The sequence below is a fragment of the Oryzias melastigma genome, linkage group LG12 (genome assembly GCF_002922805.2).
Source record: "Oryzias melastigma strain HK-1 linkage group LG12, ASM292280v2, whole genome shotgun sequence".
Taxonomy (NCBI): domain Eukaryota; kingdom Metazoa; phylum Chordata; class Actinopteri; order Beloniformes; family Adrianichthyidae; genus Oryzias; species Oryzias melastigma.
In genome coordinates, this window is record NC_050523.1 from 20665797 (window position 1) to 20679700 (window position 13904).

The 13904-nt window shown below is 40.0% G+C and overlaps 1 protein-coding gene across 2 annotated transcripts in view; it reads right to left on the minus strand.

Moving 5' to 3' along the window:
• vsig8a (V-set and immunoglobulin domain containing 8a) overlaps window positions 1-10345 on the minus strand; it is a 30481-nt gene extending 20136 nt beyond the window's left edge. Inside the window, exons 1-3 of one of the 2 annotated variants that reach the window (XM_024298862.2) lie at window positions 10059-10345; window positions 8702-8877; window positions 5130-5334 (exon numbers count right to left, since the gene is read on the minus strand). In XM_024298862.2, coding sequence (XP_024154630.1) covers window positions 5130-5334; window positions 8702-8875 — 379 coding nt within the window. In that variant the 5' untranslated portion in view covers window positions 8876-8877; window positions 10059-10345. Of the gene's footprint in view, window positions 1-5129; window positions 5335-8701; window positions 8878-9881 lie in introns of both variants that reach the window. The other variant, XM_024298860.2, reaches the window with a different exon arrangement.
• Window positions 10346-13904: the final 3559 nt, after the last annotated feature.

Below are 13904 nucleotides of genomic sequence, written 5' to 3' on the forward strand. Positions count from 1 at the left end.
GTCAATCTGCTTTAGATATATTTTTAATATGCGTTAAATAATTAACAGAAGTTTGATGCATATTTTCTATACCAATGAGAGTATTTTCTTAATCTAATCAGTGTGATTTACAACACACACGGATGGATAAAATAGATAAATAATTCAGCAGGAAGATGTGTATGAAATTAAAGTTTAATTAAATAAAGCTGCAGAGCTGCAACATTGGACTACGAACATTTAACATCCTCCTTAAAAAGACCTCCTGCTTCTCGACACTGTTTGTGCGCAGCGTGCCTCTTTAAAGTGACACGTACAGGTTCCTAATGGAAATTCACTTAACAATGTGCTTTTTTTCAAGAAAGAGATGATTTCTTGTGATTCATTTTTTATTGCAAACGCCGTGTTGAAAGTTCCATTGAGAAGAGAAACAACATTAAGGCGCAGCTGTAAATCCAAGGGCTTTAACTCAGCTAAGTGAATGTTTTGGTGGTGTGATGACAGGAGAGATGATGGGTGAGGGGATGGGGTGCTTTTAACACACTGAACAAATAGTTAAATGGAATAAATGTCTTCACTTCGAAAGTGTACAAACCAGATTAAAGATCTAAGAGTTAGGGGTGTCTAAATCCAGGCCTTGAGGGCCAGTGTCCTACATGTTTCCCAACCAACCTGCCACTGAAGCTCCTTATTGCCTAAACACACCTGATGCAGGTGATCAGTAGGGGTGTGTATTGGCTACAGTCTGGCAATATGAAACACATCCTGATACGTGTGTCACGATACATGTTACAATATATATATATATATGTATGTAAACTAAATAGTACATGTCTCCTATCAACAAAAACTGTAAGGCTGACTGAACATTTAATGCAAGCTGGTTCTTGCAACATGTTGTTCCTCTGGTGTGGTGTAGAGCTGCTCAAAGAGGCTAAGTGCTGTTCTGCTAATTAGCAGGTGGGGGTTTTGGCAGAAAACAAAAGTAAAACACTGAAGGAAGCTCATAAAAATTAATTAAATATTTTCAGGATTTTTTTAATCTATACAAGTATCACTAAACAAAATATCGCGATATATCGCCAAATCAATTTTCTCCTACACTCCTAGTAATCAGAAGATGAGTAAGAATTTCTGGAGAACCAGCAAGAGGCCGGCCCTCGAGGCCTGGATTTGGACACTCCTGGTAGAATGAGGGTTAGTTACATTTTTCATCCCCTGCCCCTCCTTGCTCACGTGACCCAGGATTTGCCTCCTTTCTTGTGGGAAATGGCTTTACGCCCATCTATCTCATTTTAGTGGCTGCAGAAAAGTCGCCAATAAGTCCTACCATTACCTTTTCAGGACAACTAATAAAAACAAATTGTATTTGGAAAGATTTTAAAATGTAAGAACTTAAATAAAAAAGAAAAGACGTAAAAAACTGGAGAACTTTGATTGAGAACAAAATTAAACTTTACAAAAACATTAATTTTCTTCTAATCTCTGAGATAAACGTTAGCTACAAAACCACTGAAAGGTGGTTAAATAAGCCTTTTTGGGGAGTGTTATCAATAATATCCTCCTTAGATTTTGGTTCTTGATTGCCAATATATCCTAGGCCAAATGAGAATTGCCTCCCTACACCTCTGGCTCCCACCCACTTTTCCAATTGTTGGGGCATTTGAAGCTGCATTGGTGTCAAAAACTCTTTTAAAAAGGAGCTGCAGGGACTTGGGGCTGGTTTTCTCTCCACCGTTTGAGTGATCTCCGCCGCTCTTGTGGCATGGAGTAGAAATGCATTTCTTCACGTTGACGTGCTCTGAAGCACAGATGTTTACATAAAAATGTAGGTAATGAGTTTCAGCTTTGGTGCGACTTTTTAAAGTTATAAAACTGATGTTACGTATTCAGTGCTGCCAGCTACGCACTAACGTAGATGACCGGCGATTTTTGATAAAATCATCAAATGATAGTAATGTCCAAATTTGAAGACACTAGTTTTCCACATCTCTCTGCCTGGAAGGATAAATGAAGGTAGAAGCCGTAGGGGTAGGAGAAGCAATTTAGATTCAGCTCAAGTTCTTGAGATCTCCCACCTAGCCTGTTTTCCACAGACCCTGATTAGCCGACTCAGCTGTTTTCCTGTTCTGATTGGCTGAACACACCTGATCCAGGTAATGAGCAGCAAAAAAGCACAAAGGAGAACAGATGGGGGGCTGCATGTGCAACTCTGGATTGAAAGCTAATTCAAGCCATGGTCTCGCCTGCCTACGTGTGGATACAGGTGGAAAATGGTCAAATCTGTATGGGGCACTCAGGTGAGCAGTGCACAGTTTTAAGATTGTAGAGAACTTCGTGAGCCTGGAGAGTGAAAATGTTAATGCACATGTCTGGACAGCTCAAAGAACTGCAGCAACCATGCGGGTTCATGTGACTAAGAGCTTTTCTATATCTTACTCCAAATTATAAACATCTTTCCTTATTTTTTCTTACTGTTAACACAACCCCCCACAGTGCAATATAGGAAAAAGTCTAGCTTTAACACTGCTTGATCTAAGAGGCTGGAAAAATAAGTGATATTATTAAGTATAGTTCACAATAGGGTTAATTCTATGTAGTTTCCATGGTGACCGTGAATCTGAAATAGTCCTTTAAATTATGGAGTCCCTCAGGATTTGACCTCGGGACGACTGTTAATTGCACCTACACAAGTAGCTCACCCCAAGATCATGTACACAGATGAAAAAAAGTCACATTATAGGTCATGCAGGCAACACTTAACAAGCTGTTTTCTTTCATGGAGTCAAATGACCTTCAGTTAGACAATGATAAAACAGAAGTTATTGTTTTTTGGAAACAGGAAGCAAAGCTACTAAAGAGCTCTGCTCAAGAAAAACTAAGACAAAGCTGATGTAAAAAAAGGAATTTGACACAGTTGACTCAATACTGACCATCAGTGCTTACATTAGAACTATTAGTAAACCAGCTTTACAAATAAGCAATTCAAAGGTCTTGATCTCCTGCATTCTGGGCTACTGTGACAGCTCTGTCTGGTTTGAAAAAAAACATTTTAGAACCCGAGGCTCACATTGCTGCTAGAATTTTAAAGTTCCTCTTCTCCTTTATGAATCACTAAATTGTCTATGTGGAACACAAACCCAGCAAGACTCTGATTTGCAGGCAGCAGACAGCTGGTACAACCTGCGGTCAGAACCAAACCGGGTGGAGATGCTTTTAGGTGTTGTGCAGCACACAAATGGAATCAGTTTTCCAAAGTGCTGACTCAAATTTGTCCTAAGTTTCAGTTTAGTCCAAACTGTTCGATTCACAGCACTATCCGGACTGCCTTACTGTCTATGGATCATTCAGTCTTTCCCAATTGTATTATTCCTAGCGTTGCTTTTACTTACTGTATATATAGTCTTTTTATGTTTGTTTTCTGTTCCAGTGTTTCATTTCCAGTGGAAATGTCTTTTTAAAGGACTTTAAATTTCTCGCTTAGTGCTGAAGGAGCAACCATAGTGCAGATGTAGCAGTCGACCTGATCGGAGGATTGTATGTGTAGTTCCCATTGTATGTGTAGTTCCTGGCCCATGTGTTCAAGTGTCCTTGGACAAGACCCTGAACCCCACACTGGTGCTGATGGTTATCGGTTGGTCCTGGTGTCCCAGCACCAGTGTGTGAACGTGCAACACATTCTCACTCCCAAATCGTCACATATTGACGTTTGGTCAAGGACTCCTCCACGTCTAATACAAGTCGGGGACACCAGTAGTTTTCAGACACCCAGAACGTCAATTAGTATAAGTATAGCAAATATACTATGTGTAATTTGGAAAGTATACCAACTGAATACTTCTTCAGACTAAATTGATGAAGTATTCAAGTATTCTAAGTTTACACTGTTTAGATCACGGGGGTTCTAGCAGGGAAACTTTTAGAGTAGTAAACCTGGCACCCCCCTCCACAGACCACATTAATGACTTCCTTACTTTTTTATGATTTTTGAAAGTGACTATTTGCACATAATTTTCTCAATATGTGCAGCCAGTGCTGTATGGGGTTCCATTTGTGCCAAAAACATGTTTTTGCGTCAACTATGTCTACTGAACAAGTTTATAGAACATTTGCTCATGTTGACATACTACTTAGCGATATATTCTGCATGGCCATGCTTCTTTATTGATAGCTTTTTTTTTTTTTTTTTTTTTGCTTTGTGATGTTTCAGCTTGCTTTGTGTTTAAACCTTTGCATTTGCTATTGTCGTTGGATCTGGTCATCAGAAAAGTCGTTAGCAAAAGTTGCTAGCATCGTTAGCTCCTGTCGTTTTACAAGACATGCAGAAAATATCGCTTATAGTACATGGACATGAACAAATGTTTAATAAACTTGTTCAGTAGACATAGAGAATGGACCAAAGATATAGACAGGGGACGGAAAAACATGTTTTTGGTACAAATGGAACCCCATACCTCAGCCAGACTCTGCCTTCAGTGGCCCTAAGGTAAATTGAGTTTGAGAACTCTGGTTTAGATAGTATATATAAAAGTAAATTCCAAGTATACTGCCCCATTTTTAGTAGAGATTAAGTATATTTGTGTATATTTGTGGTATGCTTAAATACTTATATAAGCTTTTTCTTTATTTCGAAAGGAACAGAAAATGTGACACATTTTTAACAAAAAATGGTCAAGTCTGTCAGAAGCTCTACCCTGAGGATAAAAGTCAATGAGTAATTGGGCCTAATCTCTGAAGATGTGAGGTCAAAGGTGCAGGGTGTAGTAAGATACATGTGTAAGAGTCAATGTGGGGCAGGAGTACGCTGTGAAGCTAGCTGAAGGGGCTGGAAAAACAACAAGCCAAGATCCCCCGAGACCTCCAGCTCCTGACAGTCATGCAGCTCCAGGAAAAAACAAAGATGACGGCAGACGAGAACCGGCAGACAGCAGAGTAATGGAGTAATCAGGAAACTGAAAGTCACAAAAGTTGGACCGCCGTGAACAGAAGTGGTGGGAGATTTTGACGGCAGAACAAAATACATTTTCTTAGGAGAGTTTATAAAAAAAGGTCAGTTCAGCTCAGATATGTTGGGATTTCCTATATAAAAAAAAAAAAAATTATGCTCTGTATAACATGCTGAGCGCCAACGGCAGGATGCACCAGCTTACCCATCACCACCAGGGACGTCTTCTGCATGTCCACCCCCGGTGACTTCTTCACTTTGCACTGGTAGGTGGATGTGTGAGCAGGTGACAGCTGCTCGATCAACAGAGAGGCATCACCATTGGAGGGGTCACCTGAGGCGAAGCTGAGCCCCCCAACGGTGGACCGGTCGTCGTGCTGGTACTGTGTGCTGCTCGCATACGACAAGAGCTGCCAGGAAAATGAAGACAACCGAACAAGACTTCAGCAAATGACTCTGGAAGCTGCAGCTAGATGCAGAGTAATTTCTCAATTAGAGAACAAAATGCGATGTGAACGCCTGTGACCACACTCAAATCACACCCCCAGGTCAGAAGCTTTAATGAGACTTTGTTTTAAATCTTTCAAATCCTGTTAGTTTGGTTTTTTTCCCGTAATGTGGAGTTCTGTCTGCACCGTCACTGGCCTTTTTCCAGCAGCAACAGGGAGCATTTTTCCAGAAACAGTGACAGACTCGGTGCGTGACTCTTGCCAAGCACTAGATGAGGCGGAGTAGCAAAATGAGAAAGTATTTGGAGGAGAATGCATTTAGACAGATATATTTTTCTTAATTAGCACAGAGCCACTCAGGGGGACGTGTTGAGTGTCTGCAGGACGGAAACACAATCCAAAAAAGAACTGTTAATCGCTGTCTGTGCATAATTAGCTTCTCTTTTTGTGTCTCATGAATGTACAATCGGGCAAATGTTTTCTCACATATCAGCATAATAAGTGTATTAAGCTGTCAGGATTGTCTGGTTCCAGCAGTTTACCTCTGAGTATTTCAAATATTTCAACACAAAATTGATATAAAGTGCAGCCTTTTGTGTCGGGTCAGTTCAGCTGTAACAGTCGTGTTTATGGATGAGGTTTTGTGTTCACTAATCTGTAATTATAACTTGTCTAAAGCAGGAAAAACTGGATCCTGTCAGTTTATTGTACACTTTTAGTTGTTATTTAACAAACAAACTTCATGCAGTTCCAAACATTGTACTTTCATGCCACATAAAAGTAAATATACTAATAGAACATTTAAAGCCCCACTGATAAAAATGAAGTTTTAGTGTTTTTAACATGTTTTTTTTATAAATTTTTCTGCTGATTTAGGACATGTACTAAGAAAATTAAGCATTTCTGAAAATTTCTTCATTCAAATCGTTGTGAATCGGGAGCAGATGACAAAATGCAGGTTGAAAATAAGCGCATTTGTTGAGTAGAAATTAGGATGGGGTGGAAACGAGCTCCCTGCTCCACTCCATTCTGATGCATCCACTTGTAGACAAATAGATCCATGTACATCTTTGTTTGCCTCATCTGAGCTGCAATCTGGATCAAAATTGTCTGGCTATGGAGCTCCAATATTAGTCATCATTTTTGTTACATCCATAATGTAAGAATTGGGGGTGTGAGTGGCTGAAAGCTAGTGGGAAAATATGGAGAAAATAGTCTCACCCCGATTTGTGTGTGCGTAATTCTTGATTTGTTACTCAAGACTGATTTGTTAACAGATAAGCCTGCTAATTAATGCAAAAAAAACCCAAAAAACCTAAATATTTGTTTTTAAAACACTCAACACAAAAGATTCTTTTTTCTCTGTGCTCCCTCACGACTGCACTTTCAATGCAGCGCCTTCACGGAGCGAGGTCCTCCTCGACACCCCAAAAGCAGACAGAGTCAATCAGCCCTAGGTTCCGCTCCGCTCCTGGGTGTGGAAAAGGACCTGGCGCTGGCTGATCCCGCTGTATAAGGAGAGGGGTGTTCTGCAGCGAGTGAACGACGAGTCTATCAGCTCTACTCCCGGCTCTCTGGGGCAAGCAGGCAGCCAAAGAGTCCACTCGCTGGGTGTGGAGAAGCTCTAGGTCCTTCTCCACACCCAGCAAGCGAAGGTAGATGTAGGGCTGATTGATTCTGTCGAGGGACCTCTGGTCATACGCAAGATGCCAACAGAACCAATCTCTAGTCAGAAGTGGAAATCGTAACTTTAGGCGGTTGTGTAAGCTGAAAATTTTATAAACTTTTGGAAACCCTTTCAAAATCACATTTTAAAACAATTTTAGAACTATCAGCTTTTGAATGTGAATAATCAGTTTGAGAACTGTTCAAATGAGACAAAGAACGCTAACCATTTTATTTCTTTCAAGTCAATGAACAAGTGTTTAAATCTATATGTTCACATCCAATTACCTCCGGAGAAAAAGTCTGCCAAAAACGGCTAAAAGGGTCGATAAAGGAGAGACGAAGCAGGAAAAAAGGGTCGAAAGCTTAAAACGATGTTTTTGTGGCTGGCTCAGGCAGGGGGAGGGGACTTCTGGCTATTAATTTTGGGGCGCCATATTTTTTCTCAGTGACCAGATTCTGTCCGCTCTCTGGGTGTCGAGGAGGACCTCGCGGCGCCCGCTCATGGAAGAGTGCCCTGGTGAAGGCACTCTAGGGAAAGTGCAGCCCTCAGGAAGCGATATGAATAAAGAAACTTTAGTGTTGAATATTTAAATAAACGCATATTTGCACTTTTGTAATATGAATTATCAGGCATATCTGTTTAAGAAAGTGGGAAAATGTCAAGTTGTCACCAGATATTTTTCACAATCTAAGCTCAAAGCGGCTGATAAGAAAACTCACCATTCTAGCAGCATTCAAACGCATCACTTACGAATGAATCTTGGAGACGTGGAGAGTCTCACATGGTAAATGTGGTTTTGTGTGTTTGCATCAGGCAATTTGTGTGCACTTTTTAAAAAATGTGTCTGTGTAGTTAGTTTCAAGCTGTTGTAATTTTAAGATATGCATGTGTAAATTGTATTTTGTATTTTTTTTTTGTTTTGTCATTTTTGTACATGTAAAGACACAATTGCAATTACACAAAATTATGCACAAAATTTATTGTATGAGTTACAGATCAAGAATTACGAACCCACAAGTCGGGGTGAGTCTTTTTTCTTTCCATTAAAAAGCATGTAAACAGATGGATGACGGGAAGTGGGGATGGGCTTACTCTGCACTAATAGTTCCCCTAACGACGTAAAGGTGAATTTCTAATGAACTCCTGCCACTCTGCAGAAACTATGTCCCAGAAAATTAAAAGCCTACTGGGAATGCTTTGAAAACAGAAGATAATCAAAATGTCTCTAAAAGAACGACCTAGTAAAAATCCTGAATGTATGAGTAAGAAGGAGTGTTAACAACATTTCAATTTCCTTTCATGTCCTTTGTTAAGTGTCATGTTGTTCTCATTCAGGTTCAACTCCCACTTTTCTAAAATGTGTGTGACCACAGACTTTAATTTCACGGATGAGCTCTTTTTAGATCGTTTTCTTGTAAATACGGAGGTGTCTTGGAAGGACGAGCGGAGAAAACATTTGCTTTATTTCTAACTTTGCATGTCTTCAGTTTGCTCAGCCAGTCATGGCTCATCATCAGCGTGCTGCTCAGCAAATCAATGAATAATCAGGAAACTTTTATACTGATAACAAAAAATTATTTTTTATTTTCAAAAAGTCCAATAAAGTGTGTTTTTTAAAGAGATTTATGTGGTGATTGACCTCTGTTTCGCACTTCTTACCATTTGATCTTTCTGCGTGCTGTCCGGACTCACCACAGACCATTCAATGTCGAGCTCTCCGGTGTCAAGTGGACCCGGAGTGTAGCTGCAGTTTAGGATCACGCTGTCTCCGGCAGCTTTGTGTATCGTCTGCAAACCCGTAGAAGTCACTTTCATCGCGATAGCTCCTTCCATACCTGAAAAAACAGGATTTACACCCATCACAACAGTATCCTGTTTTCTATTATTCATTAAAACTCTCATTATTGTATTATTTGTTACATAAACTAAGCCTCATTAGACAGTTAACTTTATGGGTATTTTTGTTTTTTTGTTTGTTCCTAAACTAACAAAAACAAGAGCAGCAGCCAAATGGGTTGTGAGGATTAAATAAGAGTTTAAGACTAATTTCATAGCAAAGTTTGACAAAGATGCAATTTGGTAATGTTTCAAGCGTTAAGCAAGTGTGCAATTTGTGTCAGAATAAAAGTGAATCTGCCACAATGTTCTTCACAAAAACAGAATCTCAACTTCTGCAAGATAAATTCCTCTCATCGTTTCAAATAAGCACAAGGGAGAAAATAATACATTTCTTCACTTCCTCTTATAGAAACAAACTAATTCCTATTACAAAAAAGTGTATGTTAATGTGTTTCTTTAAAATGAAATCTAAAAGTGTGAGGCAGGAAAAGCTAGGGTTAAACCTAAGATTGCCTTCCAGCTGAATGTGAGACAGAACAATAAATAAGCTCTTCAGGGTTTCAAGGTTTTCGCTTAGTCTTGTTATAACAATCCGTGTAATGCTTTTATTCCACTTGGAGCCTGTACACTTCTGCGTTTATGGGCATGAAATGAAACAACATTTAAAGTCGCACTGCTAGTGTGTGTACTTCCTAGAGAGAATATGATGTGCCGCTCGATCTGTAGGGAGCCGCAGCCTAAAGGAAGAAAAAAAAAAAAAGACAGAGAAAGAGATAGCTCAAATCCCCGGAACATTGGGGAGTCAACAATCTTCTTGCAAAATAATCTTCAAACCTCCGTGGACAGGCTGGGACTACCATGGTAACACGAGGCAGACTGCTGAGGCCTGCCTCTCAGAGAGGTTACAGACGCAGCTTTGGAAATAACGTTTTATCTTGCGGTTTAGAGTTGTACACGTGTTTGTGTGTGGACTGACGCGCTCCTGTGTCGGAGGTCTTACCTGAGCTCACCAGTGCTGCTGTGCTCAGCCAGCAGAGGAGGGAGGAGGGTTTCCAGCCCAGGCCGAGAGACATCCTCCCATGAGCACAGCTTCGTCTCAGCATTCTGCTCCTCGCCAAAAATCAACAGATCCTCACAGATGCACACAAAATAAAGGTTTTTAACAGGTGTTACTCACTCCTTCCAGACAGGTGTCCATGAACTACACAGCAAACATCAGAGCGAGCTGCAGCCTGAGGCTCCTCCTTAATTCCCTTATTAACATAGAGCCTGCTGACTGGATGCTGGCTTTACCAGTTTGACCTGTTTACCACAAAGTTCACTTTATACCAATAATGAGCTGTTAATATGACCCTTAATCTGGCCACGATTGTTGAGCCTTGAAAAAACAAAACAATGCACAATTACCTTCAAAAAAGTACACAATAATAACACAACACCTATAGATCTCACTATTTTTTCCCTGTATTTTTGAAAATTAAAAAAGGTAAAAGGTAACATTGTTTCTCTTTGGAGAGGTAAGAATTCTAAGGAGGAAACTCAGGTGACAAGAAAGAGTTTGTTTGAACAGATGGAAAGGAAATGCAGTTTAAGGAAGTTAGTGTCACAAGGGCTTTTAAATCAAACATGTTGTAATATTTGCTTCAGTGTTTGAGAGCAATGAGCTTTGACTGTCTATTATTTAATGTTTTTCATGAGCCTTTTTTTTAAAAAAAGAGACATTTTTAAATATTATATCTGATAAATATGAGAAGCTACAACTCATTCTGACCACACACTCCTTTAAAGACAACGAGCATCACAGATCACTCCTCCAGTTTAATTATCCAGATGACTTGTGAGTGGATTTTGCAAAAAAACAAAAGGTATAAAAGATAAAAACAGTTTTTTTAGCATTATGAAATGCAAAAAAAATCATTTCACTTAATATGCACAGCACCACCCAGGCTAAAACCTCAAAGACAAAAGCGCTGCGATGCATGACTGTCAGACTGTGGATGAAGTGACACAGCATTCATACAAAAATGCTTCAATGAATGACTTTATTGTAAATGTTTTGATGAACGACAATGACTTTCAAATAAAGTTTGTTCAAAAATCAAGCCTGAATTGAGCTGAACAGTGATGTATTGGTTAGGAGTCTTGCCTCAGAGTAAATGGTAAAATAGCAAATGGTGTATAATTATGTGACGCTTTTCTACCTTTGAAAGCAAAAGTGTTTGACAGTCACAGTCCTATTCACACTGGTGCCAGCCTACAATCATCAGAGTCTTTCCCAGGGACACTTACGACTCGATTCCACTTAGCGTCTGGTACGATATTTTGAGTGTTTCCATTATTAAACTGAACATATAAACAGAGCTGGCCCGTACCTCTTGAGGGTCCCCATTGGTTGTCGGTCCATTGAAAAGTGGAACAGAACAGTTGGGGCGGAGCCATACTAACCACATGTTGATTGGCTAAAAATGATGACAACATTAGAAATCGCAACTATAGCGCTCATTTAAGCTAACGTTTCTAACGTTTGTAAGCATTGAGGTTTTTGCAACTTTCTGTGCACTCTTTTGAGGAGTCTGTATTGAAAAAGCCTGCAAACTACAGCAAGGCCTGGTCTGCGAGGGAACTGCAAACGAACATGGTATCCTTGGCGACGATGTGATACAGGGTGAGCTAGCGACATACTAGCGGTCTACACCACGCATGCACCATGAAAACAAGCGCTCAGTGGAAGTGTTAAAGAAGCTAAGTCTAAAACTGAGCTACTGAGAGTGTTTTGACCAGAGTGAGGTTGATGCACATTTACTGTTCGCTCCAGTCATTGAATGACCTTTTGGTATATCTAAACACATTGACATTTATTTTCTGTTATCCTTATCGTTGTCTGTCCCTTAAATACAAATGCAGAATCCTCCTACTGGGAGTAAGATGATATATTGTCACACATATGGCTTCTACAGGAAGAGAGGCTTAAGTGAGTGGAAACTGAGACAGTACCGTACCATTCTTAACCATACTGGACCAGATCGAACCGCTCTGTGGAAACAAGGATTTAGACACAATGAGGCTTTAGACACATGGGCGGAAACCGAACCTGGATTCTTCCCATCAGAGGTCGACCGCCCTATCTCTGCACCACGGCTGCTCTGGTTGTCAGAGTGAGGCCCTGGTTGGAATCCCAGCTGGGTGGAGTTTGCATGTTCACCTTGTGGGTGTGTGGGTTTTCTCTTCAGCATTCTCCCACAGTCCAAAACATGCTTCACTGGTGACTCTGAATTGTCCCTGTCTGTCCCTGTAACGGACTGGGAAACTGTCCAGGGTGTACCCCGCCTTCAATGTTAAGTAGCTGGTTATGTTCCAGCAACGCGTTACCCATTCCTTCATCCTGCTTTGAATGTAAAAGGCAGGTTTGTAGGATGGATGGATGGATACTTTGGTGGCTCACCAAGTAACTGTTTGGGGCTTAATAAACAAGCAAGCCTCCCACCATTCACACCAATTTTACAACGGAGGCACACATGACATTGCCATCCATCAATCCGTTTTCAGAACACGATGAATCCCTTTAAAAGTTGTGAGGCTGCTGTAGCCTATCCAGTGACTCTTCTCTCACAGGGCCACGCACTCTCACATGCACACCTAAATTTAGAGACACCAATGAACCTGTGAGGTATACTTTCAGGTTAAGGCGGAAGCCAGAGTGCCAAAGATTTGAACCAGAGATTTTGGGCTTTGAGAGAGGAGCACTAACCACTGCATCACTATGCATTACATTGGAGTAAAGTGGGTAAAAAACTAATAAAAAGCAATAAAAGGATGTTGATGACCCACCCTCAGCTGTGAAACAGCCTCTCTGGGCGTGCTCCAACAAATGTCAGAGTTCTTGTCGCCCCTGTTTTCTCTCTTTTTATTAAAAGGGAAGTGTTGACAAACTAAAGAGACTGTCCTGCATCTCATACTTCTAATTTTACAGCCAATTACAGTTGCCCTTGTGGTCCTAGGCAGGTTTACATTAAAAGTGGGGCCATCTGGACCCCATAAGAGAGCACTAGGGTTAGATCATAGATTCCTTATTTTGGACTCATAAAACAAAACTCTTTTTGCTAAACTTTCTACAAAAATATTAAATCTGATTTTTTCCTTTTAATTTGTTAGAAAAACTTTTTGTAAGAAGTCTTTGGACAGTAATAATGGAAGTGAAGGCCCGGCTCACCATGCTCAACACATTCTAAAAGTGTTTGATGAAAGAACGATTCAAGCTTTGTGTGAAGCAGTCTCAACTTTTCATGTATAATTCTCCAATCACACCTCTGTGCAATTTTCTTAGTATGCTGCCACTTAGAAAACAAAAAAGAAAGTTATAATAAGTCCTAAAGTCCCACTCCGATCATCTTCTGAAGTGTTGTAGAATTGTTCCCAGTATTCTTTTAATTATGATGATACCGTTTTTGGTCAAGCTACAAGCTTCTTCCAATACACTTTTTTCATCTGTTCCTGATTCACCACAATTTGAATACAGAAATACTAAGAAATCCAATTTTATTTTTGATTTCCTTATGCTGCACAAAAAAGACAGTTTTCATTGGAGTGGGTCTTAATGTTTTTTTATTTGCTGAATACTCATGATTGTAACTGGATGTGAGGAACCCAGCCCCATGATAAAAATAAAATAAATCAACTCCATGTCTTCATTGCGCCTCCACCAAACTTCATAGCTACATTCAATACTTGGCATTTGAACTGCCAGACAGAAAGGAAGTTGTTTTATTTTGAAAAACTACTTTTCAACTATTCATAAGTTACAATTTGGACGCACTTTCTTCAGTTTTATAACTTTTTGTTGCATGTTAAGGAGCCAAAACATAATCAAAAGATTTCTTTTTTATATGCTTTAGCACAAATGTTAACATTTACTGCTTCACTGCAAGACTTCCTGCTACTCTGTAATTGAAAAGAGCTGTCTTGGCTTTGTTAGCTGGAGGTTACATAACTGGATTTGTGCTTTGGAGGGTTGGCACTCACAGTT